This window comes from Tachysurus vachellii, chromosome 26, assembly GCF_030014155.1.
Source record: "Tachysurus vachellii isolate PV-2020 chromosome 26, HZAU_Pvac_v1, whole genome shotgun sequence".
Taxonomy (NCBI): domain Eukaryota; kingdom Metazoa; phylum Chordata; class Actinopteri; order Siluriformes; family Bagridae; genus Tachysurus; species Tachysurus vachellii.
Genome location: NC_083485.1, coordinates 11,051,306 through 11,065,091, shown reverse-complemented (window position 1 = coordinate 11,065,091; position 13,786 = coordinate 11,051,306). Strand labels below are relative to the sequence as shown.

General features: G+C 37.5%; 1 protein-coding gene across 1 annotated transcript; it reads left to right on the top strand.

Annotated features, from left to right (window-relative positions):
- Nucleotides 1-54: 54 nt before the first annotated feature.
- hspb1 (heat shock protein, alpha-crystallin-related, 1) lies at nucleotides 55-4,605 on the top strand. Its single transcript, XM_060863288.1, has 3 exons — nucleotides 55-535; nucleotides 1,651-1,714; nucleotides 3,873-4,605. Exons 1-3 carry the CDS (start codon nucleotides 130-132, stop codon nucleotides 4,036-4,038), a joined length of 636 nt encoding a protein of 211 aa, XP_060719271.1. The 5' UTR covers nucleotides 55-129; the 3' UTR covers nucleotides 4,039-4,605.
- The last annotated feature ends 9,181 nt before the right edge of the window (nucleotides 4,606-13,786 follow it).

Here is a 13,786-nt window from a genome sequence, read left to right as displayed (position 1 = left end):
GCGTGCCAAAGAGGGTGGGCAGTAACCAGATTATTATAAAAGCCTGCAGTTTCCAAACAGAAAACACCTTCTGGAAGAGTTTCTGATACACAGCTTCAAGCATCCAGCAACAGAATATCTTCTTCAGCCATGACCGAGAGGCGAATCCCTTTCACGTTCCTCCGTTCTCCATCCTGGGACCCGTTCCGTGACTGGTACCAGGGTAGCAGGATCTTTGACCAGGCATTTGGGATGCCAGCATTACCAGAGGAGATGCACATCTTTCCCAGCAGCCACTGGCCTGGCTATATGCGCCCTTCCATTGGTGCTGAGATGCCCTCCTTGATGCACGGCACTCAGGTGCCTGTGCCCACTATTCCCACGCCCATGGTGCCTCATCCTGCCGCCTATGCCCGTGCTTTTACACGCCAGCTCAGTAGCGGGATGTCTGAGATCAAACAGACACAAGACAGCTGGAAGGTGAGCTTGGATGTCAACCATTTTTCTCCTGAGGAGCTCACAGTGAAGACCAAGGATGGTGTGGTGGAGATCACTGGTACGTTTGAGTGTCATTTAATCAGACTTTCGAAACAAACACTATAAATTGCATTTGGATTGGATTGAGAGAGTAAATCTTTTCCATTAAAGTTTCAATTATTATCATTACCTTTAAAACCTTTACACTCTGTAATGAGCTAGAGAGCAGTTATCACTTAGAGTTAACACAACAGTGCTTCAGGATGAGCAACGCCCAAATCTAGCCTTTGGGAGAGGGGTTTGGAACACAGCCCAGAGTTGAACTCGCCCCACTGTAGGACAATAGCTCAAAAATGGAAATGCTTAGACTTTCCTTTTATTGCTCATTGTTTACAGAAGGTCTTACTTGTAACAGTGCAGGATCATAAACTAAGCTGTTTATTGTTTGCTTAAAAACTTGATAAGAAGCCGATAGTGGTTCTGATCGACTGAAATTTTTATATAGAGTTTATAGAGTTTAACTCTACATTAAATCTATAGCATGATTTAAAACAACACTATTAAACATATCCTTAATCTACACTGTGTTTTTAAAAGTGACGAGCTGAGGGGTCAATATTATTTTTAATCCATTTTTAGTTAGTTACACAATTAGTGGCCACATTACAGTAACTGATACACAATTATGGAAATGTACACAGTATTATTTAATTACAAACTTTTGTTAATTCTTGTCTAGAACAAGAATTTATGACTACATAAAAAAAAAACTCTGATATATTCATGCCATTGGTTGCTAATGCCAGCTGCTCTGCTGAAGCAGTAGAAGCCTCCAGGTCTATCAGGACCACGGTGGGGCTTATGTGATTCTTCTATTAATGGAGTCGTTGTCAAAACAGACAAACACGTTGCCACAGCACATGAACAACAGCTTGATTTTATCAAGAACGTCCTAGAAGACTAGTAGCTAAGACCTTTTATGTGTGACCTGCATAACAAAGAATTTAAATTAAGGGGCTAGTTGTCAAAAACCTAGTACTGTACTGTAGGTGTTAGATGAAACTTTTTTGGGAATGCAAATACACAGAAATGTTAGGGTCCAGGAAAGACATAGTGCTTGCTGCTTTGTGCTTTCATCCAAAGTCGAAGCGAAAATGTGAAGGGAAATGAAATATCTGTGCTGTTGCTTTACAGGAAAACATGAGGAGCGGAAGGATGAACATGGCTTCATATCTAGATCCTTCACTAGGAAGTACACGTGAGTATAGGAATTTATTACTGTCCTTATATACGACATAATAAGTGTGAAACTAAGGAGTGCCTAATATAAATGAATATCAGAGACTACTACATGCTTTCACATACTTAAATAAGGCCACATATTTAATACTACTTATACTTACTTCTAAAATACGTCTGTGATGAAAGATTAAGAATTTAACGAAAAATGGGAGCAAAATACTTTTCTATATTGGAAAGCCTTCAGGGACTTCAGAAGACTTTTTCTGGTTTCTTGGCAACATTGACATGTTGAGATATAAGAGGAATAAAACCCTTTGTGACATGCTGTTATTGGAAAATAGTCAGTTTCAAAGTGATAACATCATGCTCTATTACACAACCCTGTTGCTGATTATTTTTATATAAATACACAACATTTAGAGATTTATTCCTTATTTATTCACTGATTATATCAAATTTTGCCTTTGTGGATCTTATCATGGCTTATTGGGAGAAACTGCACATTTCACCAGGCTCTTCACCAGGCTCAAAGTTATTGTTTTCAGTTAATGTTATGTTTGTTAATATATATATATATATATATATATATATATATATATGTAAGCTGTGATCATTATTTGCATATAAGCATAAGTAATACATCATACAGTAAAATAAATGGAATACAGCCACTGATAACTGATTCTAAGGCATAACTCTTGTCTTGCTTACACCATTACACCATTTACAGTAAGTTTTTCAAATGCATTGCATCAATACGTAACAATACAGTTACATAAGCTATTTTGAACAACTTGATAAAATAGAGCGAGGAAAATAGAGCTTAAATTTTGGGATTCAGTACAGTCATCTGGCCACTAAGCCTTTATTTCAGTACAGAACATTCCAGAAGCTTCACCCATCTGCTCTCCACTACATACCACAGCTCTGTTCTCCCTTCTCTCAGCCTCAGCCTAGTAAATGTCATGAAACGGTTAATCAGAGCTGCTTACAGCAAAGCAAAAGAAATCAGTCAGTCTAAAACATCTATAGTGTCTTCCGCTTTCTGATTATAGCGATTCAGTGCCTCAACTACCCTCTTTGTTTCTCTATCTATCTTTCTCTCTCTCTCTCTCTCTCTCTCTCTCTCTCTCTCTCTCTCAGACACACAAACACACTGCATGCTGCTTTGTCGCCATCAAGAGGAAGCCTCAGTCTGCCTCTTTTTCAGAGATTTGTCTTTGCTCTGATGCACTGACATGAATGCAACTAAAGACTTATTTAGCAGTAGTGTTAGATAAGGACACTGTGGCCTTTATTTTACATCATCTCTAGTCTTTATAGAATTTAAAAGCATCGATGAAAATCCAGTAGAAATCAGCATTAGACAAAGGAGATCGATCTGATCTACTCGAGCACATAATTCCCTGGAGACCACTTAATGCTTCGCTAGCTGCTGATTCATTATTAATGCAATCAGACTGGAAATTTTTGTTGGGATTTGTTGATGTCTGAGGAAAGGTTGTTGTTAGAGATAAATTATAAATGATTGGATGGCATGATTGTAGACTAATAAAGACAAGCCATCCATTACCACCCAGTCGATTATTATTTTTCAATAACAGCACACTCTGAAGTGTGTTATGCCTGTTAAATATCATTCATTTCTTAATCATTAACATGAAATGAAAAGTGGATAAAACATTAGTTTCTGTTATCACTCATGCTATAGCAGCAATAATCAGTCGATCCCTAACTGACCTCTCTTATTTGAATGGCTTAATGTTAGGAAGGTAAAAACTGCCATGGAATTCTATTGGCAGATCATTTTGCTTCTTGAAAAATAAATGCTTAAAACTAGCTAAATCAGAAGAATGTTTTTAAATTACTAAAAATTTGCGTTTTTGTCATTTATATAACAAGAAATACTGAAGATGTAATCAGTTGTTAATATATTTTTTTCTACACCAAACCTAAATCCTGATTCACTTAGAGTAACCTTCTTCTAGCTCCTAAACCGCTAAAGCTTAACGTGCCATCACACCTTTCAACGTTATTTAGGGAAAATCTTGTAACCCTGGACACAAAGTACACAAAGCAGCAACATCATTCCTTTACACTTACTTCTTGTCCTGTAGAGTTTTAATACACCACTGCTTACATATCCCGGCTATTTGTAATCTTGTTTTCTTCAGACTGCCCCCTGGAGCCGATGCAGAGAAAATCACCTCCTCTCTCTCCCCCGAGGGCTTCCTGACTGTAGAGGCACAGCTACCCAAACCCGCCCTCCAGTCCTCTGAGATCACCATCCCTGTGAACACAGACAGCAGCGCTGTGCAAAAGCAGGGAGGAAAAAAGTGAAGAAAAGAAGCAGAAATGCTTTCCAGCATGACATTTGAGATACACAAGATTCTGTTTTGCATGTTTATCGCATGCTCCATTTGCAGCCTTTTCAGCGTATGACATTGGATTGATATGTTTCTTGTTTTTCTCTTTGTTTGTCTTTCCTTGTGTGAGTCACTATTACCATGTTCAATGCAACCATATGTTAGTTCTACTGTAATTATATGCTTCCTTTGAATAACGGACATACTCAAACACACACACTTACGGTTTTCTGGTGAGATCTGAAAGCAGTTTACACACTTGCTAATAGAGGGGTGTTGGTTTCTTTGACACACAAACACACAAATAGCACTACAGAGAGAGAGAGAGAGAGAGAGAGAGAGAGAGAGAGAGAGAGAGAGCCTTGACACCACTCACACACCTCTGATCCCCAACTGAGAAGTTATTTTCCTTCCTCTGGCACAAGAGAAGAAACTGTATGTGGTTAAAGCTGTAATGTTCTTATAATGATTTATTGGGAGAAATTCAGAAGATCATTTAGAAGAATGAACTTTGAACTTTTCAATAAACATTTAACTACAATCTTTATTGTTGTTGATCTTTAACTTGTCATTATATATCAAACAATGCTTTAGATTGTTGCATGCTGTATTTCAAATTATGCAAATAATATCTGTCAACTGAAGATCGCTGTGAACGGGGAAATCTAGATACTGAAACAACATAAATTTGAAACGCACTTTCTACAGTAGTTTGACGTGAAGTCTGTATAAGTGAATCAGTATCTTGAATTTTATTTTTTACCTGATTACAGCTGGGGTTGGGGAAATGGAGTGATAAAACAAGACATCATATTATTATATGATTTATAGCATTTATTATCATATTGGTCAAGCCAGTGCCTTTTGATAATGGAAGATAACTGAAAAAACTATAAATCATTACCATAATCAAGGATTTGACCTACAGTGAGTTTTGATTTCAAGCTGTTTAAATGATTGCTTTTGTGCATTCCTGCTCACACTCAGGGTTCACTATCAGGGATCGGCTCCTGGTTTTGTTATACAGAGTAAAGAATGGAAAATGTGTATTCACAGTTAAAATGGAAGTACAAGGGTAGGGATCAAATTCAGTCAAAAATATGTTTAAAATCAGACTGGCTGCTCACTGCCAGTCACTTAGGTTAGGGCTACACGTGGGCTATGTGGAGATTCATGGGACTGCTGTGGATAGTACCTCTGGCTTGGAGACCATGGTGTTGGCTTTGAACTGCTGTTGCGGCGGCCGGTCTTGTAGGAATAGGAAGTAGGAATTTATGTTTAAACTATAACATATTCAGAAATTTCACTGATGCTCAGAAGTTTCTGGTTACACAATTGCATTTAACTAGATACAGTTATTGTTGGAAATGTTTTATGTCACCCAGATGAGGATGGAGAGGAACCCATATGAGTTCACTTTTGAGTCTGGATTCTTCGTTATATCGTCTCAGGTAGTTTTTTCTTGTTGAATCTTGCTTGTGTATGAATATAAATGAAAATTTGAAACTGTGTAATTTTTATTCGAAATTTTCCTTTCCTGTAAAGTCGGTTTGCAACTATTGCCTATACAAATAAAAATGAATTAAACTGAAATGAATTGAACTGGGGGGCACGGTGGCTTAGTGGTTAGCACGTTCGCCTCACACCTCAAGGGTTGGGGGTTCAATTCCCACCTCCGCCTTGTGTGTGTGGAGTTTGCATGTTCTCCCCGTGCCTCGGGGGTTTCCTCCGGGTACTCCGGTTTCCTCCCCGGTCCAAAGACATGCATGGTAGGTTGATTGGCATCTCTGGAAAATTGTCTGTAGTGTGTGAGTGCGTGAGTGAATGAGAGTGTGTGTGCCCTGCGATGGGTTGGCACTCGATGCCCGATGACGCCTGAGATAGGCACAGGCTCCCCGTGACCCGAGGTAGTTCGGATAAGCAGTAGAAAATTAATGAATGAATGAATTGAACTTGCAGTAGTCAGTACACAACAGCAAACACAGGAAAAAGGGCAGTTCAAATGCTATTTTTCACATTTACGGAATAGAGAGTTAAGGGCCTTTCTCAAGCTTGATGATCTTGGGATTCAAACTCACAGCCTTCCAATCAATAGTCCAACAGTACCAGCAACCACTTCCTTACATCAAGAGGAAACTCCAAGAAACAAGGCAAGAGTCAGACAGTTTGCAAGACAGTTATGGATAATGATGCACATATATCACACAATACAGGAGTTTCTATACCCATAAACCAGGAAACTGAACCGGAGTAACTGGAAGAGGTATTCAGGAGACTGTGACATCTGCTGTTAGGGTAGGGTAGTGGCAACAAGACTAACAGAGTATTACAATGTCTGTGGTGTGATCTCAGTTTACAGCCAGAACAGTTGAGTCACAATCTTTATTCCTGCAACTCATTAGCTAACTAATAACTCCTGCCCAAGCTGACATTTCTTCTATTACACAAGCTAAACACTTAAATACGTATGGCTGGAAATCTCTAAGATCTACAGTAATATCTTTACATTATAACTTTTTTTGAACAAAACAGTAAGGATTTACTCCCAATATTCCAATAACAAAACAGTAAGGATTACAACATTCCCAATGTCACAGCATTTTTTTCCCTAAAGGATTTTTTTTCTAGTGAAGAATCAGGTTAAACGCTGTCAAGACGCAAGCTTGGATGAAGCAGCTGTGCCATTTTGTTCTATTCTTAAGCTTATCATCAGATGCACAAATGTATAAATTTAGTGTTTCAACATTATACGGTGGATGTGCTCTCTTTAGAAGTTACATCCATTAGCTGTATTTTGTGCCTAGGGGCACATTGAAGGCCACTGCAGCATCTGTGTGGAAACGTGTGTTCACGTTGCTGTGTATGTGTGTTTGGGTGTGTGTGTGTGTGTGTGTGTTTGTGCCTGTTTTACTCACTCTGCTATAACGACAGCACTAATGTACACTCATTTTCTATCTCTCTCTGGCTGCATAAGCCTGCTATTTATAGAAAGGGATACGATGTCCTGCATTTCCGGCATGTTCCATGGCAGTAGTGGAAATCTGATGAGCACTGTGTGTGTCTCTCTGTGTGTGTTATAGCAGGACAAAGTAATCTTACATTAAAATTTTAATGATTTATGAACCATAAATGTATTGTGTCAGACACTTTGTTTGTATTAATATTATTAGTCTCTGTTGGGTTTGAAGAGCAATATACTGTATATATATCTATATATATATCTCTATATCTATCTATATATCTATATATCTATTTATATATACAGAGAGAGAGAGAGAGAGAGAGAGAGAGAGAGAGAGAGAGAGAGAGAGAGAGATAGATAGATAGATAGATAGATAGATATCACTTATATTTACATTTATAATGGCTTCATCATTTATTACTACCTTCTTTGACTTTACACAGACTTACAAGTTAAGTTTGCCAAAAAAAAAAACACCACACAGATTATGCATCAAGGTTCAAAGGTCACCTTGAGTTGATCAGTTTCTGTAATACTGGAAGCTAAATCCAGACACACTCATTCATTTATTTTCAGTAACTGGTGGATTTAGAGCCTATCCTCAGAGCACTGGGTGCAAGTTATTAATACACACTGGATGGGAGATCATGAAAAAACAATACACACATATTTTCATACATAAGAATAGTTTAATGTAGCCAATCCCTCAACTGGGATGTTTTTCAGAGGTGGGAGGAAATCGGACAATATGGAGGAAACCCATGCAGGATAATTTCACTCCACTCAGCTCAAACCGGAAATGTTGTACAGCCCAGTGCAAATACTGTTTTTTGGAAGCTACAAATTAGCATAAAACATGCTGCCAGGTAATAAACAAAAATAATAAACATTAAGGTGAAAAAAAAAATCCATGCCCAATCCACTGTATCATTATTTTTTGCCACGTGTTTTGATTTATTCAAAGTGGTATGATTTTTTTTTTTTCTGTTTTCGCATTATTATTATTTATTTATTTTTGTATAACTTCCTGTTCAGTCTTGTTATCTGCAAGATAGAGGAACTGTAGTCTGAGCCCTCCAACTCCTCAAGGGCCAGAAATCCATGAATCACTACTCATATTTCCCCTCTTCTTCTGCGTATTTAAATTATTCATCTACTGAGGCCTTCTTTCACCCATCCATCCATCCATTCATCCACACATCCATCCACACATCCATTCATCCATTGAGTCTTTTGCTTTTTACCCAGCTGACAAGTGCTGAGCCATAAACACACTCACCCAGCTGTCAGGCATAAATTAGGGCAGCTCTCAGAAGGCTCACTGTTGAATGTAAGAAATAAAATATGCCTCCTTATTTCTGTCACTCCATCACTAGTATTCAACATAGAGGCTTTGCAAAATATTGCTATTCAGGACACAGAAATCGGAATCCCGGGACTGCATGAAGACTTGTTATGATGGGTTGAAATGATAAACAAGTCACTAGACATACAGCAGTGGAGGTTCACATATACTCTGATTAATAGCATTTAATTACTCTAGTGCTTGACGTACAGTAGACTTACAGATTATTAGGCTACAAAATGACAAGATAACTACTGTACACCCTCAGGACAACTATGACAGAAAAGGAGTAAAACAACTCCTTAACTAATGTTTTACGCATGCTGCACACTAAAATGCTCAATACAATTTATCCTGATCAATTTTATTATTTTTTTTCTCTTTAAATTATTCTAAATATAGTAAAAAATATAAAATAAAATAAAGTCAATCATGTGGGGAGCATGGTAGCTCAAGCAATGCTCAGAAGGCTGTGAGTTCAAATCCCAGGCCACCAAGCTGCCATTCCAGGACCCCTGAGCAAGGCCCTCGACCTTCAGTTGCTCAGCTATATAAATGTGATAAATGTAAGTTACTCAGGATACGTGTGTCTACCAAATGCTGTAAATGCATTGTTAATTATTATAAATATTACTCTACATTATTATTGAATGTGCAATACCTCAGTTATTTAAACATTAATTAATTCAACTTTTATTGTTACTTTACTTTACTGTAAACGTTACTGTTCGCATGTGCAATAAGTTAAGTACAATATTTCAGCTGTTTACTATATCAAATAAATTGTATTTTATTAGATCACTTATGTAATGTTTATATTCTTTTATATTTATTTGTATATTTTTTTCTTCTAACGATTTTATGTTCCGTAAGGACTGTCAAAAAAAATAAAAAATCTATCTATCTATCTATCTATCTATCAATCTATCTATCTATCTATCTATCTATCTATCTATCTATCTATCTATCTATCACTCATCCTTGCCACCACTTCCCACTGCATACACATTGCAGGTATGCTCTAGGAACTTGTGGTTATGACCTGAAAAGAATCAGTAATGGATAAAACATGATAGGACATGCTATTATAGGAACATAATCAAAGTGTGATCAAGTTGTGTGAACAGGTTCGGCTTCCCAAAAAATGTATTCAAGTTTCGGCGCTACTGTTATGGAAATTATACCAAAAGTCTTCTTCTTCTTCTTCTTCTTCTTCTTCTTCTTCTTCACTTTCGGCTTTTCCCGTTAGGGGACATCACAACGAATCATCTGTTTCCACCTAACTCTATCCTCGGCATCCTCTACTCTCACACCAATTAAATTCATGTCCTCTTTCAACACCATCCATATATCTCCTCTTTGGCCTTCCTCTTGACCTCTTACCTGGCAGCTCCATTTCCAACATCTTGATGATTCGCATGTTGAAGTTTGGCAGGTTTTATGCCGGATGCCTTTTCTGATGCAACCCTTTCTATTTATCCAGGCTTGGGACCAGCACAGAAGTCACTGGCTTGCAATCCTTTTGGTTAGATTAAATAACACCATAAGTAAACTGGCCAATCAGATTTAAGAATTGAGAAGCACTGCAGTATAATAAGATTTAAATAATAAGATTGTGCTCTGTATAATTTCTGATTAGTACTTGCATGAGCAGCATGTATACATACAGAGTCTTATTTTAGAAAACAATATTATGTTATTGAAGTTTATAGAAATAATCCATCCTAGTCATCATATTGTTGCATGTAAGGACAGAGTAGGTGCTTGTGCATGAAGCTGTGAGCAGTGAGAGAATCCAACTATTCAGCCTATGGAGCTTTAGTTCTGGCATATGTAGAGCATCTGGTCACTGGGGCTGGCAGTCAATGTGTTTGTGTGTGTGTGTGTGTGTGTGTGTGTGTGTTGTGATGCACACACACTCAGTCTGGCCCATTGAACAGCTTTTGCACCTCTCCATTGAAGATTTTCTATTCATGCACTCACAGTGTGTACCCTAAGCATGACACAATGTACATACACTCAGCTGTCAGTTTAATAGGTATACATATCATCTAACTAGCTCAGTGACACTTCTCTCAGGTACAACAGCACTTTGTTGGTGTCCACAGGTTACTGAACACATTCCAGCCTCTCATCCACTTCATCATCCACTGGAAAGGAACCAGCAAGCTAATTTTTGTTTTGTATCAATCAGTATTGATGCTTTATTCCTGCATTAATGTTTGTTTACCAAGAAATTTAATTTTCTTAATACGATAAGACATCTATTCATTCATTCATTCATTCATTCATTCATTCATTCATTCGTTTTCAGTATACTATACTTATGCACATACAGTAATAACCTGCCATACGGTAATTATTGTATTGTACATATACCAACATATTTATCTGCACTTTTTTCTACTATTTGCTCATCTGGTACAGATGCTCAGATGCTAGATGTAGCTAAATTAAGTTCTATCTATCTATCTATCTATCTATCTATCTATCTATCTATCTATCTATCTATCTATCTGTCTGTCTGTCTGTCTGTCTGTCTGTCTGTCTGTCTGTCTGTCTGTCTGTCTGTCTCATCTACCTGAGCACAAGCCAACTAAGTAATGATAAGATATTGAGCATATCAAATCTTCCCTGCAGCCCTAGATACAGAGTGTGTATTGGATGGTGTGGCCACATGTGCACTGTTCCTATTGGTTACTGTTATAAGACTGAAGCAAACCGGACAGACTTTTAAACAGACTCGTGGCCTGAAACAGATCTTCTGTTCATGTAAAAACAAAACAAACACACACACACACACACACACACACACACACACACACACACACACACACACACACACACACACACACACACACACACACACACACACACACACAAACACATAGACACAGAGCTAATGTTGAGTAAGGTAGCTTGAGTTGTGGCAGGTAAATTAGTAGCATTATACTTGCATTTTGCTAGCATTATACTTTCATTTTGGCAAAATAAAAATATTTTATTTGTGTTATAATGTTACTATATAAGAAATATTATATAATATATATATATTGGAATTTATAGCTGTGATAAGTCTGTGCACCATTGTGACATTTTTTAAAGATTTTTAAATACAAAATACAGTTGATATAATAAAAAATGCCATTAGAATTTCGATTACAATTTTGATTGGTGAGGATAAAGAGAAGCAAACTATCTAAATTGCTTTATAATGAATCTAGTCCATCATTGGGTGCACTGGTTCTTTTATTCATTTTACCTTTAATCACTCAAGGACACACACACATCTCCTTGACTGGCTCAAAATATGCTGTTGTTAGAAAACCTAATTTGCTTACACCTGTCCTACTGACTCTCTTCCTTACAGGGAAATTGCATGCTTGACCTCAGCTGGCTGTATACTGGAAGATTCTGTCGTCTCGCACGTCCCGAGGGAGCACTTTTCAGCCTCTGAATCAGCACAACGGTATAGATTTTACAACTTAGAAGTCATTTCAGCTTTCTTTTGCTTTAAACGAACCCACGAATAACACCACCTTCTGCGACGAGCAAAGCCGGAATATAATCGGTGTATGTTCTTTAGAAACCTATCACATCTCATCCCATCAATCATTTCTGACAATGAAACGGTCATCTGCTTGATTGACGCCTGCCTCTGCCACACCTACACCATAAATATTCAGTGCTGCGATCAAAGAAATCATATTTACTATCTCATTATATTTGCTACCAGTCACCAATTTGAAAGCAAGTGTGAACTTAAAAAGCGAATATATTTCACTGAAGCTTCACCATGTGAGGATGATACATATTTCTGGTTTAACACCTTGAATTAAAGTTAATATTCTAATGAGAATACTACATGACTTCTTAGCTGAAAAAATGTGAAGCCTGACCATTGAAGCTAAAATGCATCAAGTATCGCTAGCTTTTCATGCGTAATTTTAGGGGAAACAGTCATATCATTCAGAATGCCTTTAGATTGTATAAACTTATTCGAATAGATGATTTCTTTAGTAATAATTTATTCACAGGGACATGTATGACAAGCCAACACAATCAAATTAGAGTAAGAGTAATAATAAACCGCACTGGAAAATCTTCAGGACAGAAAAGAACTGAATCGTAGGTTCTTGGCAACATGACAGGATGAGTTTGTTTAATGTTGCATTAAAGATATGAAAGACAATAATACCAAAACAAAAACCCTGCAGCTTGTCATTAAGAAGAAACTGGAAAGTCATCATCGTCTGTCCTGAAGACCTTTCCTTAGTGATAACTCTTACTTTGTTAAAGAACAGCATGGGATAATCTGTGTATTTATAACCTATCCTAATTATTAGTGATAAATCTCAGTGAATGTGCAGTTATAATAGAAATTCGAATAACATTTTAGAAACCTCATGAGTGTGTGAGCTGTGCAAAATCAGATTTCAACAGCACTGTGGTATAAAAGGAACTAGTTTAATGTGCTCCATGTAACTAGAAAGGGTTAAAAAGTATGTATAAATTTAAATTGTAGGAAAACTGCTGTGGAATATGAGGGAAAAAAGATTCGGGATGTGCTGTTATAGGAAAGTAATAAAGTTTGGGGTGAAAACATCACATCACCCCATCATTGATTATTTACTATTAGCATAAAAGTTTGATTCCTTATACTGTATATGTGGTTAAAATAATAGATACAGTAATAGACTGTTTGGCCAAAGGTTTGTGGACATCTGGCCGACACACCGATATGTGATCCTTCCTCAGACTGTTGCCACAAAGTTAGAAGCACACACTTTTTTAGAATGTATTTGTATGCTGTTTGCCTTCCCTGGAACAAAGAGACCCCAATCTGTTCCAACACGACCTCCATAAAGACATGGTGTGTTAGAGTGACTCTACCTCAACCTGAACATCTCTGAGATGAACTTGAAAGCTGACTGAACCCCAGACATCCTCATGCTACCGGATCTCACTAATAGTGTGGCTGAATGCCCAAGTCACCGCAGATACACTCTAGTGGAAAACCTTCCATGAAGATTTTAGACAGTGAACTACATCTAGAATGGGATGTTCATAATCATATGACCACAAACTTTGAGCCATAGTGTGCACATCAAAGATGTGACGTATAGTCACACATGCACTGAAGAGACATAATGAGCGTAATCTCAGTTAAGACATGTAAGAAATTACAGGTTGTATGCACCCAGATTCCACTCTAAGATACATGTCAGAAATGGCTCATTCCTAAAAAGGCTTAAGTATCATAAGGCAATACGTTTAGAACGCTAAACGAATATCCTTGATTAATCAAGGACCGTCACTAAGCATAGGGTATACCTGACTGTGATTACCACTTAACCCTTGTATGGTGTTCGAGTCTGTGGGTCCCATATCCCCATATTAACATCAATAGTTTTG

Coding starts and splice junctions, on each gene's coding strand:
- hspb1 (XM_060863288.1), top strand. CDS start 130: ATGACCGAGAGGCGAATCCCTTTCACGTTCCTCCGTTCTCCATCCTGG. Junction 536..1,650: donor TGGTGTGGTGGAGATCACTG/GTACGTTTGAGT, acceptor GTTGCTTTACAG/GAAAACATGAGGAGCGGAAG. Junction 1,715..3,872: donor TCCTTCACTAGGAAGTACAC/GTGAGTATAGGA, acceptor TGTTTTCTTCAG/ACTGCCCCCTGGAGCCGATG.